This window comes from Chrysochloris asiatica, unplaced genomic scaffold (assembly GCF_000296735.1).
Source record: "Chrysochloris asiatica unplaced genomic scaffold, ChrAsi1.0 scaffold00071, whole genome shotgun sequence".
Taxonomy (NCBI): Eukaryota; Metazoa; Chordata; class Mammalia; order Afrosoricida; family Chrysochloridae; genus Chrysochloris; species Chrysochloris asiatica.
In genome coordinates this window covers 8,289,199-8,309,674 of record NW_006408589.1, presented here as the reverse complement: position 1 = coordinate 8,309,674, position 20,476 = coordinate 8,289,199, and the positions used below count along the sequence as shown (strand labels likewise).

Here is a 20,476-nt window from a genome sequence, read left to right as displayed (position 1 = left end):
CATGGCTGGCCAGGGTCCAGAGGTGCACTCAGAAAGTTGGTATGGGGCCAGAAGCATCTATGGTGTATTGTACGCTGAGGTCCCACCTTCTTTTACTTCCTGTAGCTCCATTCACTCCCTCTCCTGGTCTCCAGGGCTAGCAGGGGCCTGGGCAGAGCTTGTCCATGATGTCAGGTGGGAAAGAGGTGCTCCTTTCATCCGCACACTCCCTTCTTGCTCATGGCTCCTCCATCTGACTCCTTCACAGGCTCTGCGCTTCCTCAGGGGGCAAAGCTAACCCCCCAGAGTATTCCGTGTGCCTTCCCATGGGGGCTGGAAGCAAGGGTGAGTTTCAGGGCCACTGGCTCTGGTGAGAAGGAAAAGGCAGGGATCACTGAGCCCTTCAAGGTTTGACTGATGCTGAGAAGAGACTTCTGCATCTCTGGGATGCTCACAAAGGAAGCCTCTGATGGGGTAAATGGTTAATGTGTTCAACTACTAACAAAAAGGTTGGGAAGCTCAAGTTCACCCAGAAGCCCAACAGAAAAATGTCAGCCATTGAAAATCTATAAAGCACAGTTCTACTCTGACTCACATGGTGTTGTCATGAGCCAGAGTCTACTAGCAGACAGCTGGTACTGGTGATGTATGTGAATGATAGGGATAGGGGAAGGAAGAGTGATCCCGAAAGCTAGTCACATTTCTCTGCATTTCTCCCACCTCTTCCTCAGTTGGCTTGTTAAGCCTCTAGCCTCCATTCTCTTGGCCTCTGTATCTCATTTTGAAACACCCCAGTCTTAAAAAATACTAACTCTTGGAACCTACAAGTCTCTCTCTCTCTCTTTTAAATAAAGGTTGGACTTTCCATTGATCCTAAAGAAGCTGTTAAAATGCACAACCAGGATTCAGAGCTTTGGAAATAGTCAAGCTCTCGGTATCTGAATGAAAAGCTGAGGACTCCATGAGGTGGCTTGCTTGCCCAGGTTCACACACTGGGTGGAAAGGTGTCTTCTTAATTCAAAAGCTGTTCCTCAGAAATCCTGAGTCTGTCTTCCCAGCATGACGGTGAGATCGCCTACTTCACTTGACTCTCGTGGGTCTTTCATCTCTGGGATCTTTCTTGACTGGAGTCTGAGAGCAAAGAAGAGACACGAACTAAGAATCAAATCACAGGTAGTCAGTAACCGTAACAGAAACTTGGAGATTCTCACAGACACACACCAGGTCAGAGCCCAACCCAGGAGGCAGAGCTGCGGGAGACTCCGCCCACCGCGGTCTCAGCTCAGTCTCGCCCCGGCCTGGCTCCACATCTCCGTGTTCCCCGCAGAGCTGCCACTCCATCGGAGAGTACGCCCAAGTCCAGAGGGTCAGTTCTGAGGATGAGGAGAATCCTGGGGGCTCAGGAGATCATGCCCTGCTTGTAAATCCTGCCCTAAAGGAGCCCACAGCAGCTGCCTGGTAAGGGAACTGCTGGCCCTTCCTGGGGTTTGGGAGATGGGACGGGGGAGGATATCCAGATACAAGCAAGCCCTGGTGAGACCAAGGGAAGGGAGCAGCGCTCATAATTTACTGAGCACTACTTAGTTCACTTCTGGTGTGGCGCTGTGGATCTGCTCTAGACGGCGAACCATAGGGTCAGCAGTTCTAACCTACAAGCTGCTCTTAGGAAACCCTATTCCGGGTCGCTGTGACTCCGAATGGAGTCCTGGTGTGCCGCTGTGGGTTAATGCGCTGGACTACAATGTCGGCTTGAACCTCAAAATCGGCAGTTCAAGCTCTCCAGTTACTCCTCTGAAACCCTATATAGGGTGGCTATGAGACTGAAACGAACTCCATGACACTTACCAACAACTTGGTTCAGGGGAATCCTGGTGTGGCACTGTGGGTTATTGCTCTTCACTTCAAGGTCAGTTTGAACTGCAAGGTTGGTGGTTCAAATTCACCAGCCGCTCCTCAGAAACCCTATATAGTGCTCGCTATGAGTCAGAAGTAGCATAGTGGTTACGAATCGGGCTGCGAACCACAAGGTCAGTAGTTCGAAACTACCAGCTGTTCCGCGGGAGAAAGATGGGGCTTTCTGCTCCTGTGAAGATTTAAACCGACTCCATGGCACACAACAACATGAGTCAGAAACGACTCGACGGACACTACAAACTTGGTGCCCAGAGTCCTGGTGTGGCACTGTAGGATAAGCACTCGACCGTAAGGTTTGAACTGCAAGTCACCAGTTCAAACCCACCAGCTATTCCTTGGAAACCCTGAGTCTAAACCGACTGCCATCACTTAACAACAATTGTATGACACTAGCTTTGTTCCTCCCTGTTGCAGCAACCACAGAAAACCAGCAGACAGGCACTGCCCCAGCCAGCTTACACCTGTGATTTTCTTGAGGACCCACAGGTACCATGTCTGTTCTCACCTCACCCTAATTCAGGCTCTACTTCTGCCTACCAGGAAATGATTCTGTCTAGCTGGGAGTAACTGAAGACAGGGAAACGACTAGGAAGATGGGTAGTGGGTGACAAGTGTCCTGGTGTGGCACTGTGGGTTAATGCGCTGGATTGCAAAGTCAGTTTGAACCACAAGATCGGTGGTTCAAGCTCACCAGCTATTCCTCAGAAACCCTATATAGGGTCACAACAACAACAACAAGGTAGGGTTTAGTTACTGGGTAGTAAAAATACGTTTGACTGCTAACTGAAAAGCTAGTGGCACATTCCAAAAATTCACCCATGAGTCTGAGCAGAACCGACTTCATAGCAACTGGTTTTGTTTTGTTGTTTTGTTTGTTAATATAGAATTGACCACTATCTGTCTTGGAACTGAGGACTAGAGAGTTCCCCAAGTTAACTTGATCAAGGGCTGTTTCCTATAAGCAGAGGAAAGGTTGAGAAATACCCCAAAATGAGAAGAGAGCTAATTAAGGTCTATGGGACATGAAGGACAAAATCAAAGAATGCTCCGGACTTGGGGGAAGAATCTGAGCGTACATGGGTAGAAATGTGGCACACACCTTTAACCAACACCTGGAGGACCCACTGACCTCCTTGGTCATCCTAGGAAATGCAACACTTTCTTCAAGAATCAAATGACCTTCTCTTTGGCTTTTGTCCTCCCTTTGCCCTTGTACCTGCTATAGGGCCATCGCAGGGAACATCACTTCACTGCTTACAGACCTTTCTGCTCCACTATAGGAGCTCTGGTGGTGTCCCTCCCACAGGCATCTGGTCTGAAGGAAGAACTTGTTAAACCTTGGAAAAACTGGATGAAAGGATGGAGCACATGGGAGGCACAACATGGACCCGCTTGAACTTGATGCTAGGAAAGAACAGGGGTTGGGGAGATTAAAGAAAATGGTGTGAACATGAGCATGGATAGAGCAATAAACTAGATTTTATACCTGAAACTTATGATGAGTAAGAAGGAGAAAAACTGTGGTAGAGATCAATGGCAGAGTATAGAATAAGAGGAGCTTGCTTATGCACAAAGATGCTCATTGCTGTTTTTCTAACAATGAAAAATGCTGAGATTACCTAGTGTCCATAAATAAAGCAAAAACAACTAAAAGCCTCTGCTATTGAGCCGATTCAGACTCATGACTACCTCATGTATGTAGGGATGAATTGTGTTCCCTAAGATTTTTATGTCTGTAGCCTTTACAGAAACAGATTGTAGGGTCTTTCTTCCATAGCAGCACTGAGTGGATTTGAACCACCAACCTTTAGGTCAGTAATCAAGCACGAAGCATTTGTGCCACCCAGGGACCACTACAGGACATCTGTGGTACATTTATACTATGAAATGCCTTGTTGTTGTTATTGTTAAGTGCCCATCGAGTTGGTTCCAACCCTGTATAGGGTTTCCAAGGAGTGGCCGGTGAGCTTGAACTGCCAACCTCGCAATTCAAACCAACCTTGCAGTCGAGCACATTAACCCATAGTGGCACACCAGGACTCCATGAAATACCTTACAGCCATTGAAAATAACATGGCAGATCGACGTGAATGGGTATGGGGAAGCCGTGATTGGGAGTGCTTCGGTCTGCTTGCTTGAGTTCACTTCCGGCCCTTACTTGCTTTATCACCTTGGAAGCATTTCTTCACCTTCCTAAGCCTCAGATTCTCCATTTTACAATGAGGCTACTTGCAAGAGTTGTATTTGTAAGGTACCAAACGTAGTGTAAGCATGCATTAAATTTTGAATAAAGGTTTGCTATTATTGTAAAAGGAGCTCTCATGATGCTGCAGGATCACACTGGACTACTTACCTTAAAGTCAGTAGTTCAAACCCACCAGCCACTCCATGGGAGAAAAATGACGCTTTCTTTACCTGTAACAATTTACAGCCTCAGAAATCCTCAACAAGGTCGTTATGAGTCAGAATTGATTCAGTGCCACTGGGTTTGGTTGTGATTTTATTATTTCTGTTAAGTGAAAAAAGAGCAGAAAAATATATACATTATCACCCAATTTTGCTTTCTAATTGTTTTTGTTCATGCAGAGACATATGTGTGTATGTGTGGAAAACCACTTATTAACTGTGGTTACCTCTAAGGTGTGAGACTGGAGAGAGGAAAGAGAAGAACTTAGACCTTTATTTTTATACACTGCCTTGTTATTTTTACAGTGAACATTTATTGGTTTTGTAATGAAAATAATATTAGTTAATTAATTCCCAAATCACACCCTGAGTTCCAGAATGACTCCACACCCATCATCCTCGAGTTGATTCTGACTCATAGCGATCCTGTAGGAAAAGGTAAGAATTACAAGGTGGGGCACTGTAGGATCAGCACAGGACTGCAAACCACAAGGTGGGCAGTTCAAACCCACTAACTGTTCCTTGGCAACCCTATACAGGGTTGCTATGAGTTGGAACCAACTCGACAGTACTTAACAACAACAATCTTTATGGGATCAGACTGCCACATTCTTCTCTCATAGTATAACCCGTGGGTTCGAATTGCTGACATTTTGGTTTAACTGCTTTAGAAACTAACTGCACCACTAAGCCTCCCTCAAAATGGCTAGATTCTAGAAAGTGGTCAGATCCACAGAGGTTATCACATAGGTTATCCGCCCAGAGACTGCCTGGGGGCAGGTCTGAGCTAATGCCTGAGAAGCCCCCTTTCTCTGTCACCAGCATGACAGGACACAGACTTGCCTGCCTCTCTGCCTGCTTGCTCAGAGAAACATCTGATAGCAGCTCCCAAACCTGAGGGGACCAGGTCCTGGGCCATGTCTCCCTGACAGTCCTCACATATACACCATGCTCATCCCCCTTGGCCAATAGCTCCAGAGCACCTGGGTATCTGGTCGAATGTCCTCAGGCTGACAAAGACATCATTCTTGAAGGAAGTGGGGTCTGGATGACGACCAGCTAACCCTGGATTAAAGTCTCCTCTGGCATCCACTAGCATGGTGTGGTTTCCATGAGCCTCTGCGTCCTCATCTGTAATTCAGGGATTATCCTGCCACATCACTATTGTGAGGATCAAGTAAGAAAATCTGTGGTAAAATACCTGATGCATTAATTGGCTTGTGGAATGTTCTCAGGAAGTTTTAATTTCCTATCTACGTGACCTACTCAACAGGCTCAGATCCTAGAATAAATAAGAAAATGTCTAGTTCAATCGAGTTGGGGTGTCCTTCTTGGTAAAGTGAGGGCAAAGACAGGTTAAGGTCAGGACAAGGACAAGTCAAGGTCAAGACTGGACCAGGGTTAGTATTCAATATAGCCTTGCTCTTATTATTGTGGTCAGGACAAGGATAAGGGAAGACCAGGACAAGGACAAGGACAGGGATGATCGTGGAGCTCCCAGATACACAGCACAGAATGGAATGACTGCATGTCGGGGCCTGGTGAGGCACTCTAAACAAGGTCTCCATCTTTATTTAGGGTTGATTGAAAATGCAATCCTCAAAAACGGAGTCATCCCTAGATACAGAGGTCAGAATCTATAACCCAAAGGTGTAGAAAGAGGCCGTTTCCCACGCAGTTGAGTAGATGCTGTGACTGATGACACACAGGGATGAGAAGCCAGCCTGGACATAGGTGAGCCTTCAGGAAGTTCTGTTTCCTACTTTGTCCCATCTGTTTCCCTAGGTGATTCCTACTTGGACCCTGCCCTGCGTGAGCAGTTTCTCAACATGAATTGCAGCCTCCACTTGATCTTCATGTGTCTAAGTCTCTTCATTCAAAGGTGAATGATATCCCCCAATGGCCTTAGGCTGAATTGTGTATAAGTGTGTGGTGGGAGGGGGTGGCAGCTCTTTCTACTTACTAATGACAAGGCAAACCTTGCCATTCACCTCCCTGAAGCAACAGAACAGTAAAAATCATTCTGCCCTTTATCTAGAGAACAGTGGTAGTTCTGTGATAGGATTCTTGCCTTTCATAGAGGAGACCTGGATTTGATTCCTACCTAATGTACAGCCCCCATCCATCTGTCTCCAAGTGGAGGCTTATGTGTTGCTATGATGCTGAGTGAATTTCAATGGAGCTACCAAACTAAAATGTAGGAGGAGGAAAAGTATCAGCCAGTGAAAACCCTGTGAATCCCAATGGTCCAATCCCATTGTGCATGTGGTCATCATGAGTTGGAACTGACTCAATGACAGATAATAACAAATGTATTCTCTTTAGAGAACTCAAACATCCAAAAGAGTCACAGGTGGATGGATCCATTGGGTTTGTTGAGCAGGCACTTGGAGGATTCCCAAATTACCACACCATTCTGATTAAAATTCAAGATTCCTCTTGGGGAGAGTCTCCACTGATACAAGGACGCAAGACCACCACACACACACACACACACACACATGCATGCAAACACAAGCTCAAAAACTTTATGTACCCCTGTTTGTTTCTGAATGTGTGAACAAGCATGTTTACCAAATCCATTCTCTTTTCCAGCATGCATGTCCAGGGGAATCAGTTAAACCTGGAGGTCAGCAGAAGTGATAAGCTTTCTCTGCCTGGCTTTGACAACCTCACAGCAGGATACAACAAATTCCTCAGGCCCAATTTTGGCGGTAGGTCATTCTTTTTGTGCAGGAATCCTTTCTAAAGACAGGAACAGAGACAATACCCAGTGGAGGGTCCCAGCAGGTTGTAGTTGACTTCCTTGTCTCCTCTGCAGTCTATTTAAGGATTACAGTGATGGTTGAAAAAGCTGCCGGTGACTCTCCACGCTGCTCTGGAGAAAATGCTTTACCTCTCCAGCTGCAACATAAAAAATACTCTTCCCCACTGAGAGCTTTTTGAGAGCCTCTCACAGCCTCTCACACACAGCCTTGCTTCCTTCTGCCCCCACTTTTAGTGTCTTATTGAAGCTCACCAAGTCCCACTAGGGACTGTCTCTAGCCTGGCCCCTCCAGGCTAATCCCCTGCACTTCCACATAAATTACTTCCACCCTGGGTCATCTGTCTGCTCAGAACACTTGCGTGTACCCCAGCCGTACTCAAGATAGAGTCTAGAGCCCTATGCAGGGCACACCAGGCCCTTTACAGCCCAACTCTGTCTGTCTGTCAATCTCATCTTCCTGCACCCCTCTACCTAAATTCTCCCACACTGGTCTATAGGTACACTCTGAATGTGCCGAGCCTTATGTCTTTTTGAGGCTGTTTGACTACCTGGAAAATGTCCATTTTCCCTTCATGTCTCAGATCATAGGCCACCACCTCTGAGAAGCCTTCCCTGATTCCTCCAGACTTCAAACAATCATTCACACTTTATTTGGAACATACTTGCAAATTATAACCATTTCCTTGTTATAGTATACCTGTAGCTAGTTTCAAGGTTGCAGTCCTTTGAGGGTGTTTTCCTTATTTACCTCACTGACCCCAGCAATAACCTAGTATTTGGAACATAGCAGGTTTTCAATAAATACGTGTTGAAAGAATGAGGTAAGAAATACGGCAGTGAGACCAGCCACATACCTCTTCACAGAATCTCAGCCTCTATAGTTACAAAATCTGAGCTTAAATCAAGGTAAGCTCTAAATCCTTCTTGTATAGAGCAGAAAACAGTGAAAAGATCCTTGTAGTTGAACAAACTTGAGTTTGGCTTCTAAGCTCTACTGCTTGGCAAGCGCTTTGGCTCTTCTGAGCCTCAGTTTTGTTTTCTGTAAAATGGAAACCTGTTCTCTATCTTCCAGAAAGACTGAAGCAAAGTGCCTGTCTTGTCATTGGGGCGCATTCTATTTTCTTTCATTTTCTTTCCTGCTTCTCCTTTCAGATGATCAAATACTCTGGTCAGATCTGTGATTAGTATGTTAGTCCAGGTCATCTGAGGAGCAGACACCAAAAGAAGATATTTATTAGGACAATATCTGTGAGGGGGGGGGCGGGGATGGGGTAAGAGGAGAGGAAAACAGGAAGAGTCATCAGACTATGGTGCAGGTCTGACCCAGGGAAAGGAAAGCAAGAAGGAAGGAGGACTGAATGGATGTGTCTGACTGCAATGCAGTTCTAAGTGTGTTTGGAAAGACTGCCAGAGAGTCCTGAAGACAGTCGCCCATCAGAGATATGCCATCTCTGGGCCTCCCAGGAACAGGCTTGTCTCAGTAGCACCGCTTTGCTCAGGCACCAGTTGGCCCATACACACCTGCTGGTAGGTACACAAAACCTATGCGCCTCGAAGTGGTGAGAGAACGTGATCACCGATTTCAGAGCTCAGCATTTACAACCGTCCAACAGAGATCTAAGAGATGCATTTTCCTGGCCTTAGTATAAGATTTGAGATCCTTATATTAAGGGCAAAATTCTCACCCTCCATATAGTCCCGGTGTGGTGCTGTGCGATAAAGCACTGGACCGCCAGGTCAGTTCGAACCGCAAGGTCGGTAATTCAAACTCACCAGCTGCTTCTTAGAAACCCTATACAGGGTCGCTATGAGCCAAACTGACTCTACAACACTTAACAACAACAACAGATAGGCAACCGTGGTTCGATTCCTAGCCAGTGCACTTCATGCCCAGCTACAACCCACCACCACAGGTGTCTTGCCGCTTACTGATGCTGAACAGTTTTCAATAGAACTTCTGGACTAAGAGGGAGTAGGAAGAAAGGCCTGGATTTCTATTTCCAAAAATCATCATTGAAAACACTATGAATCACAATACTCTGATTCAAAATCAGTCCTGGCAATAGTAGAGGACGAGGCAGAATGGTTCCAGTATGCATGAGTTGGGGGCCAACTCAATAACAGCTAACAACAACAACAGTAACAACATGTTAAGGGACCTAGAGAGAATTCCAGTCCCCCTGGCTTTCCCAGGCCCTATTGAACATTTATGACAAGCATGTGAGTCTACACACCTTGGTTAAGTTCACTCAACAATTTCTATTGCCTTTTGAATTCCAAACAGTTAGGGTGGGGCATTGTTGTTGTTGTTATGTGCCATCGAGTCGGTTCCGACCCATAGCGACCCTGTATAGGGTTTCCGAGGGTGCTCTTCTTATTCATTCACCTGCTTGCTGGCCAACAAGATGCAAGAGCCTTGAGAAAAGTACTCATTCTGAGAACATGGAACAAGAATGGGTTTAAGTGATGGGTGAGAATAGGGCAGGGACTCTTTAGTCAAAGAGAGGAAGGCACAGCATCTCCCTTCCCCCTTATGTGCTCCTCCTGGCAAGCTGCTCCTATAGGAACAGCCCTTTGTGTGGTAGCCTGGGGGCCCGTGGAGGGGCCATTTTGTGTCTGCCCATACAGGCTCTGAGACAAGAGGAACTTCCTTAGGATTTCTCAGGAGCTGATCTGGACAGAGCAAACAAGCAGGCCACTGTGAACGCTGCCCAGGAAGTAGCTTTGACCTCTTTTCCTGGGAGAAAGCTGCCCTCTGGTGGCACTTGCTAAATTCTATAACTCAAGGGAAGAACGTGCAAGCTCTGGTCCACAGAAAAGCCTAGAATGGATGGTCTTGAAACAAACTTAAAAATACACAGTGGGGCAAGAGCTCTTGTGTGTTTTCCAGCCTCCACGTTGCTCTGGAAAGACAACAAATCCTGAGCAACTGTCCACCATGTTCCAGGCTCTGAAAACCAGTGCTGTGACTGCTAGCACAACCTTTGATGGTAGTCACTCACAGAAAAGAAAATTCTAGCTCAGAAAGGTTTAACAACAAGCTCAAGGTCACACAGCTAGAAAGTGGCCAGCATGGCATTCAAACACCTCTGTCTGCACCCAGCCTTGTCTTGACACTGCACCATGGTGCATTCAGGAACAGAAAGCCACTTAGCACTATATGCTTGCAGCATCTCCCAGTGCATGCTATCAAAAACCTTCACCTTTTCCACACTATGTTAATCCCTAACTATTTTTTAATTGCATTGGTTCTAAAACTCCATTTCCAAATGTCTTTTCTATATCTTATGGCTTTATTTCCTTAGATTAATCAGGGAGCTTTGTCTGAGTCCTACCAATTACAGGTATATCTCATTTTATAGCACTTCACTTTATTGCACTTTGCAGATATTTTGGGGATTTTTTTTACAAATTGAAGGTTTGTGACAGTTCTACATTGAGCAAGTCTTCATTGTCTCTGTGTAACGTTTTCATAATTTGTACACTATTTCAAACTTTTTCATAATGCCATCTATTGCACACTTAATAGACTACAATATAGTGTAAACATACCTTTCATATGCACTGGGAAACAAAAAGAATGTCCTATAACTCTCTTTATTGCAATATTTGCTTTATTGCAGTGGTCTAGAACCAAACCCGCTCTATTGCTGAGTTATGCCTTTAAATGTTTCTAAGTTTCATTTGAATTCCACCTCTCCCTTTCCTGGTTAATGCATTATCCCTGCTCTCCAGTTACCACCAGCTACTTATCATAAGTTAATGCTATTACATCTGTCAACCTGATGAGGACAGTAAGTTCCTTTCCAAAAGTATCTAAGGCTATAGAAGAGAGGGGAAATGCCATTTATTGGGCACCTGGTATGGCGCTGTGGGTTAATGCACCAGACTGCAAAGCCATTTGAACTGCAAGGTCAATAGTTCAAGCTCGCCAGCTGCTCCTTGGAAACCCTATACAGGGTTGCTATGGGTCAGAGTTGACACGACGGCACTTAACAACACCAACAATATGGTGCTGTGGGCTAATGCATCAGGCTGCAAAACCATTTGAACTGTAAGGTTGACGGTTCAAGCTCACCAGCTGCTCCTTGGAAACCCTATACAGGGTCGCTATGGGTCAGAATCGACTCGATGGCACTTAAAAAAAACAACAATATGGTGTGGTGCTGTGGGTTAATGCACCAGACTACAAAGCCATTTGAACTGCAAAGTCGGCAGTTCAAGCTCACCATCTGCTCCTTGGAAACCCTATACAGGGTCACTATGGGTCAGAACCAACTCAATGGCACTTCACAACAACACAATATTGCATGACAGATACATGCTGGGAACATTGTACAGATGTCTTTATTTAATATTGCATGACAGATACATGCTGGGAACATTGTACAGATGTCTTTATTTATCAGCAGCTTCTCTGGATAGTGTAGATGGTTAGCAAACTCAACTGCTAACTGAAAGGCCTGCCCTAAAATAGCTCAGAAGAAAGGCCTGATGATCTAATTCTGAAAAATAGTCAATGAAAACCCTATGGGACAGAGTTCTACTCTGACACATACATATAAGGTCACCAGGAATTAGAACTGATACCACAGTAACTGGATTCCTGGCTCACATACAGTCCCTCCTGCTACTTGGCAAAGAAACCGCCCATACCTAATCTCACCCTCACCATGACCCTGTGTCATTAGTGTGAGTCCCTACTTGCAGTTGAGAAAGCTATAGCACTGAAAGATGCCATGAGTTTTCCAGAACCACAGAGCGGGGATCTGACAAAGCTGAGATCCTAGTGTCCTTTCCTTTCACACCAGTGGCCTAAGGAGGAATTAACTCCCCTTGTCTGGTCTGGCTTCTGAGAAGAGTGGCTCTAAGGCCTCTGTCTCTAGAGCTAGGACTGTGTTCTTCTAGAGTTTGGCCCATCCTTCTGTAGGGAAGGAACTGGAATTCTGAACAACTTAGGGTTGTTAGAGAATAAACAGTGGATCATGGTAGTTCTGTAGAATCACTGGATGGCAAACCACAAGGTCAGTCGTTCAAGTTCACCAGTCGCTCCATGGGAGAACAATGAGGATTTCTGCTTCCATAAGGATTTACAGCCTTAGAAACCCTATATAGGTTTGCTATAAGTTGGAACCAATCTGATGGAGGCACTTAGCAACAACAGAGAGGTAACAAATAGAGAAACGTTGGGAGGTAGGTAAGAGCTCGAACATGAGCAACCTTGAATGCCATCTTGTGGTAAATTAATTTAGCTGAGGAGAAAAAAAGACATCTGTATACAATCAGTCCACATCTGTTACATTTTGAAGGGGTCATCCTTTGCCAGCACCATAGAAAAATCTTCCATGTAAAAAGTAGCAAGTACCTCACCACTGCTGTCTTCAAACTATGCACCAATGACATATGGAATGGTCCCTTATATATGTTAAAATACCTACATTTATCTGTGCATATTTTTTAATAGGAAAAGGAACTAACTACACAGAGTAGTTAACTCCTCAGAAGCGGAACGTAGAAATTAACCTTTTACTTTTTGTCCTTTGAGATTGTTTAACATTTTTCAACAAGCAAGTATTACTTTTGGAATCATTATTATTTGTTGTTGTTGTTAATGTATTGTTAGGAAATCTTATTTTCCCTTTTGTGTGAGTCTTTCCTGTTTTTCCTTCATTCTTAGGAGAACCAATTCAGATAGCAGTGACTCTCGACATTGCAAGTATTTCTAGTATTTCGGAGAGTAATATGGTAAGTGTCACTTCATATTCCATCTGAGAAACCACTGTTCTTGGGTTTCATGGGAGTGCACATTTACGCAAGCCTGTCCAGGGAGACTAAGTTCACCCACCTCTGATGCCAAACCCCATTCCACATCTCAGTAATAACCTATGGGAATCTCAGCTTCCTGTCCCTGTTCAGGTCAGACCCCAGCTGTCCTCTCTCTCATCCCAAGCCACCTGGGGCCAAGTCAGCAGGTACTAGCCACAAGCTACATGACTCCCTCAACTTCCGACCAGCCAGCTCCTTCTCTCTCTCATCCCTAGCCATCTCAGACTAGGTCAGAAGGGCCCAATTGCAAGCTCAAGAGTCCATATGATTCTCTCCACTTCAGATGAACCTTCCTCACTGCTATCAAGTCAGTTCCAACTCATAGTGACCCTATAGGGCAAAATAGAACTGCCCCTTTGGGTTTCCAAAATGTTAAATCTTTATGGGAACATATCAACCTCATCTTTCTCCCATGGAGTGGCTGGAAGATTCTAATTTCTGTTAGCAGCTCAGTGCATAACCCACCATGCCACTAGTGCCCCTTCCACTTCAGACTGTTGTTATTGTTGTTAAGTGTCGCGGAGTCGGTTCCAACCCATAGCGACCTGTATAGGGTTTACAAGGAGCGACTGGTGAGCTTGAACCATCGACCTTGCAGTTCAAACCAACCTTGCAGTCCAGCGCATTAGCCCACAGCATCACACCAGGACTCCATTTCAGACTGTTATTGTTGTTGTTGTTAGGTGACATCGAGTCAGTATCGACCCATAGCAACCTTATGCACAGCAGAACGAAACACTGCCCGATCCTGGGCCAACCTCACTACCATTGCCACGCTTGAGTCCATTGATGCTGCCACTTGGCCAATCCATCTCATTGGAGATCTTCCTCTTTTTTGCTGACCCTCCACCTTACCAAACATGATATCCTTCTCCAGTGACTGGTCCCTCCTGACTACATGTCCGAAGTATGAGACACAAAGTTTGGCCATCTTGGCTTCCAAGGAGCACTCTAGCTGCACTAATTCCAAAACAGATCTATTGGTTATTTTGGCAGCCCATGGCACTTTCATTATTCTCTTCCAACACCATAACTCAAAAGCATCAATTCTTCTATGGTTTTTCTTAATCACTGTCCAGCTTTCACATGCACCACTTCAGACTGTTGTTAATGTTGTTAAGGGCCGTCGAGTCGGTTCCAACCCATAGTGACCCTATATAGGGTTTCCAAGGAGCTGCTGGTGAGCTTGAACCACCAACCTTGCAGTGGCTTTGTAGTCTGGCATATTAACCCACAGTGCCACACCAAGACACCACTTCAGACTTTGTTGTTGTTGTTGTTAAGTGCCGTTGAGTTGATTCCGACCCGTAGTGACCCTGTATAGTGTTTCCAAGGAGCGACTGGTGAGCTTGAACCACCGACCTTGTAGTTCAAATGGCTTTACAGTCTGGCACATTAACTCACAGCACCACACCAGGACTCCTAGCCACCCCCAGATTGGGAATTTTCCTCTACCTCCTCAGGACACCCAAGTTCAGGTATCCATAAAACTCCCTCCACTTCAGACTAATCTCAATACTTCTTTGGGCCTATAATTCACTGGAATGACTCACCATACCTATGACATCAACTTTAATACAACAACAAAGGATATAAATGATGAGATGCATTGCTATTGTGGTTAGGTGCAGTTGAATTGGTTCTTGGCCATCTTGGCCTCCAAGGAGCACTCTAGCTGCACTTCTTCCAAAATGGATCTATTGGCTCTTTTGGCAGCCCATGGCACTTTCAATATTCTCCTCCAACACCATAACTCAAATGCATCAATTCTTCAGACTGTTGTTGTTGTTGTTGTTAGGTGACATCGAGTCGGTACTAACCCATAGCAACTTTATACACAACAGAACGAAACACTGCCTGTAATAGGTTTTCCAAGGAGTGGCTGGTGGGTTTGAACCACCAATCTTGTGATCAGCAGGCCAGTGCTTATCCTACAATACCACACCAGGAAGCAGTGCAAATCTGCTGTATCCCAAGATGCACTACTCATTCAAGAACCCTCTCACCAACCAGGAAGTTCCATCTGAGCCATAGGGCTCAGGGCTTTCATCGGCCTCACCTCTTGGCCATGATAAATTATATTGTGCCTCATGAGGCTTAGTCAGTATTGGGCCCCCAGGTGAGCCTCTGTACCCAGGGTTCTCAGAAACCCAGAACAAAAAGCCACATTGCCATGTAGAAATTGTTAACTGGTGTAAGTGTTTCTGGTGTATGTTCTCAACATCAAAAGAAGGCAAAATTGCTTTCAGAACCTCACACCTTTCTAGCTACTCAAACAGTAAAGACTTACAGTCCTCCATTCTGAATGGTGGAAGCTAGAGACTTATCCTAAAAAAAAAAAAGACAAAGGAGAAATCTTGTAAAACAGATTTTCTGAATAGTAGGACGAAAATGGTTCAAAGACCAGAAGGAAAGAATCCAGAGAGTAGAGAGGATACATTTATTTTAGTAAGGGATACAAATGGCGGGACAAAATGAAAGCGCATTGAGGAAGACTGAATTTCAAGTGGTCCATCACAGAGTGGGAGACAAGCTGATAAAAACTGACATCTGCATAGCTGCTTTCAAAAGTTTGCTTACTTAAAACAAATTAAAGACAAGGTAAAACAAAAGGCAGTTTGCTAAGAAGGCCCACTATCAATCTGAGCAAATCTTGGACAACCAATCCCTTATTATGAGCCCATCAAATCATCACAATTTGGGTAGGGCCTTTGTCATCTGGGGGCTGCATGAGCTTCAGATGGTGAACATGGTCCTATGGCATTCCCTTTGCAGGGAAATTATCTGGAATAAATCACTGTTCTTATTGCTACAGGCCATCACCTCCAAACCTAACTTTATTCGCCCAGGTCTACTATAATATGTACTCTTGATCTAACCAGAGGTGGGGAGAAGAGTCCAACTTGGCCCCTTTTCTTACATTTTCGGAATCCTTCTCCTCCCATCCATGTCTGCCCCTTGATGCCCCTCAGGACTACACAGCCACCATATACCTCCGACAGCGCTGGACAGATCAGCGGCTTGTGTTTGAAGGCAACAAGAGCTTCACTCTGGATGCACGCCTTGTAGAGTTTCTCTGGGTCCCTGATACTTACATCGTGGAATCCAAGACGTCCTTCCTCCACGAGGTCACTGTAGGAAACAGGCTCATTCGCCTCTTCTCCAATGGCACAGTCTTGTATGCGCTCAGGTAATTGGGCATCTGAGACCTCAGGGCTGAAGGGGAAGCAGCTGGAAGGGGAAGCACAGAGATATGTTGTATGGTACTGGCCAGCACTCTAATAGCCACCCTGACATCCCACACTGCTCATGCTCCTGACACTTTAGATCTTTGTCTGCCATAACAGAAGAGCCCTGTTTAGTTCAATTTAGCTTGTGCTGATCCTTGTGGATACAGCACTGAATTAGATACTGTCCTGCCCTCAGCAACACAGATATGGAAATGAAGGAACTCTAAGGTGCTGGCGGCTGAATTGGAAGCAGGTTGGTGTTTTGGGGTGATGTTAGAGGATGCATTCACAGGACTATGAGCAGAATCTTAGAAGATAAAAAGGAAACAAGTAACGGAACAAGTAAGCAAATAGCAAGAACCTCTGTTGCATGCAAGGAACTTTCTTTTCCATAGGCTCAGTGATGCTGGAATAGATCCAGAGTGTACTTCTACATGTCTGTGTCATTTCTGTACAGAGCAAGACCACTGAAACCTTAGTTTAGGCTCCCTTTGTCCCCCTCCCCAAATTCCTGAGGTCAAAAGTTTCTTCTACCCAACTGTTCATCAAGCCGCTGGTTGATGGAGCAGGAAAGATGTTCTAGGTGTCACATGGGCCAGAGGACCATCTCTACCACTAAGGGCTCTGCAAACCAGTGTTCTTGGAGGCCTTGGGAGAAGACCAGGGACGAGTACTTTAATCCCAAGTAAGACAGGGAGGGACTGAAGTTTCAAAACAAAGACGAAGCTAACCAATAACAGAATTTCTGGATTGTTCATTGGACACTCCTCAGCTGCACTGAATTATGCAAAGTCAACCAAAATCTCAACTTCTCTTTCAAGAGCCTAACTAGACCTCTCCCTTGATGCGATTCCTTAATTCTAATCAACATTAATGCCCTATGTCTCCATGTTCCCACAAAACCTGATATATGTGTGCTTGTGTATTTGTGTGTGTGTGTGTGTCTGTATTATGGCACATAGTACAATGTCTCATGCAGGATTAAAAACAGCCGATAATGGTTACTAACCTGACTCTGCTGGTGGTAGTGGTTGTGTGCTGTGGAGTCAGTTCAGACTCATAGCAACCCTGTATAGGGTTTCCGAGGCTATAAGTCTTTATGGGAGCAGAAAGCCTCATCTTTCTCCCGTGGAATGCTGGTAGTGTCAAACTGCTGGCTGTGAAATTAGCAGCCTGACTTGTAACCACTATACTACCAGAACTCTTTAACCTGACTCTAGAGTCAGACAAATTTAGGTGCAAGTTCCTGTTCTGTTGCTTAGCACTTCTGTGACCTTGGGCCAAGTGACTTGACTTTCTGGGCCTCAGTTTCCTCAGCAGTGAAGTGAGACTAGTATTTCTCACAATGTAGAGCTGTTGTAAAATTTTAAAACTCATATGACGCACTCAGCCCAAGAACTGGCTCATGGTAAACACTCAGCAAATAGTGACTGCCATTCTCCATCTCCCTTAAGGGAATGTAAGCATCTTGAAAGCAGATACCATGCTATAATCACGGTCCCACCACCAGCACCTAGCACAGTGCTTAATAAACCAAGAGCCAATTGTCACTTAATAGATTCTGACTTGTGACGACCTACATGTGTCAGAGTAGAACAGTGCTCCAATGGCTGGTTTTCCTAAAATAAACCACTAGGCCATTCTTCTGAGACACATTTGGGTGAACTGAAACTGTTAGCCTTTCAGTTAGCAGCCAAACGTACTAGTTATTTGTACTACTCAGTGACATGCTTAATAAATAAGGAGTGCTTGATTAAAATGTGTGACACTGAAGAAAAAGAAAAGGGAGGGCACAACTGATGTGTAATTGTATGCCTTTGGAATTGAACCCTGAGAACCAATGTCTAGTGTCCTCTGCAGCCCTCCACTTCTGCATCTTGATCTCCTCAAGGAAACAGGAAGCTATGAGAAGAGCAAAACCAGGAGACCTAGGCTTAGTCCAGCTCGTCCACTAAGCTCTTGCACCTTGCAGGTCCCTACATTTGTTGTCAAATGATGGCAGTAGTGACAGTGGTAGCTATTGTATGTAGCTCTTTGGGGATTGGCCATAAAGATAAAAAACTAAATGTGAAACATCTCAAAGATGCCTGATTCTCCTCTGTGACATTAATAGAAGTTTGACCTCTTAATTGTAAACATTCCAGCTTCCTCCACCTGAGACCCAAGTTTAACAGAGTTTCTTGGGTGTCGTTTAACACAGAGGCCCTGAGGGATGGTTTGAATGCTGGCTACAAGCTACGCTTTCACTGTAAGAGTCAAAAATGATAATCCTCTTGAAGTGGCCTTTGTTGGTGGGGAGTGGGGAATATGCTTTCTATATTGTATGTAGTTTTTAGTTACCATCAAATCACCTCTGACTCATGGTGATACCATATACAGCACAATGAAATATTACCCATTCTTGTGCCATCTACATTGTCTTTGATATGTTCAAGTTCATTGTTGAAGCTACTATTAGGTCAGTCCCTCTCATTAAGGGTTTCCCTCATTTTCACTGACTCTCCACTTTCCCAAACATGGTGTCCTTCTCTAGCAATTGATCTTTCCTGATGGCATGTTCAAAGTAAGCAGGCCAATGTCTCACCATCCTTTCTTCTAAGGACCATGCTGGTTGTATTACTTCTAAGACTGATTTTGTTTGTTTGTTTGTTCTTCTGGCAGCCCATAGAATTGTCAGTTTGAATGCATCCATGCTGCTTCCATCTTCTTTTTTCATTATCCAGCTTTCATATGCATAAGAGACAGTTAGAAAGACCATGGCTTGGGTCAGTTACAAAGTAACATCTTTGCTTTTTCACACTTTAAAGAGCTCTTTGCAGCAGATTGGCCTAATACAGCACATCATTTGATTTCTTGACTGTTTCTTGCTTGGATGTTGATTGTTGATCCCAATAGAGTGAAATCCTTGGCAACTTCTACTTTTTCTCAATTTCTTATAATGTTGTTTATCAGTGCAATACTTTGTGTTGTTATTGGTGTTGGTGGGTGTGATTGATTCGGTTCTGACTCATAGCAATCTTATGCACAGTAAAATGAAATACTGCACAGTCTTGCACCATCCACAAATCGATAAGCTTGAGCCCACTAATGCTGCCACTGTGCAAATTCATCTCATTGGGGGGTCTTCCTCTTTTTTGCTGACCCTACATTTTACTAAGTATGATGTCCATCTCTAGAGAATAGTCCCTCCTGACAGGTTCGAAGTATGGCTTCAAAGGAGCATTCTGGTTGTACTTCTTCTAACACAGATTTGTTTGTTCTTCTAGCAATCTACAACACTTTTTTTTGGCTGTAAAAGGAAGCTTTATTGTTTTCATTTGGTCCAGGCTTGGGAGAAGAGGAGCCCCAGGGCATTGACTATGCCACCTGTATGTCTGTAGAGCAAGGTTCAGGCAGAAGGTCTGAGGAGAGCAGGGAAATGCCTAAAGGCCCTTCATAGGTTACGGGGCTCCATAGGCTCCTCCTAGTCGTGCTTGACAGTGGGCCTCTCAAAGAGATATTCGCCTAGCCCTGCCTGGGGACCAGCCATCCTACTGAGGTTGGAAAATTATCTTGATAATTTTCACCTCCTTGTCAAGTAAATGGTTCTCCAGAAAATCACAGAGGTGGGGGTCAATGTGGGTAGCACCTACAGTGTGCATATCCAGAAGAGACTGGTTCAGGTTCTTCTCCAGGGCCAGGGTGGCTTCCATGGCATCCAGGGTTCTTCCCCACTCATCTTGGGACAGCTCATGTCCTGGAAGAGTACACAACCCCCATGCTAATTTTGCAGTTTCAAGAGACGCTTAGCACCCTCACACTTCTCCTTCGCCAACTCACTGAAGAAGTGTCCCACACCTTCCAAAGCCACATCATCGAGATCGAAATAGAAGCCCAGAGAGAGGTGGGTGTAAGAGGCCCGCAGATGCAGATTAACCAGATGGTTGATGCCGGGCTCCGCTTCAGTGGAATAATCCTGATGGATCTGAGAGCTCATGGTTGGTCGAAGATTTGGAGCTAACTATGCACATACAAAGAAAACAGTGTTTAGCTGGTCGCGGTAACAGGGAATGATCAAGAAGATGGTCCTGGAGAAGAGATTGCATCTAAAGAAATTGTTAGAGATGGTCCGAGGCTGGAGGTGGGGGAGTCCCCGGATCCGTTCCATCAGACACTGTTGAAGCAAGACACAGATCCACGGGACCGCAGCGCGAACTTCTCTACAACACTTTTAATATTCTCCAACAGAACTCAAATAATATATCAGTTCTGTTAAGGTATTACTTATTCATTATCCAAATTTCACATGCATATGAGGTTATTGAAAATGCCATGGCTTGGATCAAGCTCACCTTAGTCTTCAAACTGATATCTT

At 45.0% G+C, this 20,476-nt stretch overlaps 1 protein-coding gene across 1 annotated transcript in view; it reads left to right on the top strand.

Moving 5' to 3' along the window:
- Window positions 1-6,090: 6,090 nt before the first annotated feature.
- The window catches only part of GABRP (gamma-aminobutyric acid (GABA) A receptor, pi), a 36,598-nt gene continuing 22,212 nt past the window's right edge, over window positions 6,091-20,476 (top strand). Inside the window, exons 1-4 of the mRNA XM_006864819.1 lie at window positions 6,091-6,181; window positions 6,895-7,013; window positions 12,744-12,811; window positions 15,865-16,082. Coding sequence (XP_006864881.1) covers window positions 6,129-6,181; window positions 6,895-7,013; window positions 12,744-12,811; window positions 15,865-16,082 — 458 coding nt within the window. The 5' untranslated portion in view covers window positions 6,091-6,128. The remainder of the gene's footprint in view (window positions 6,182-6,894; window positions 7,014-12,743; window positions 12,812-15,864; window positions 16,083-20,476) is intronic.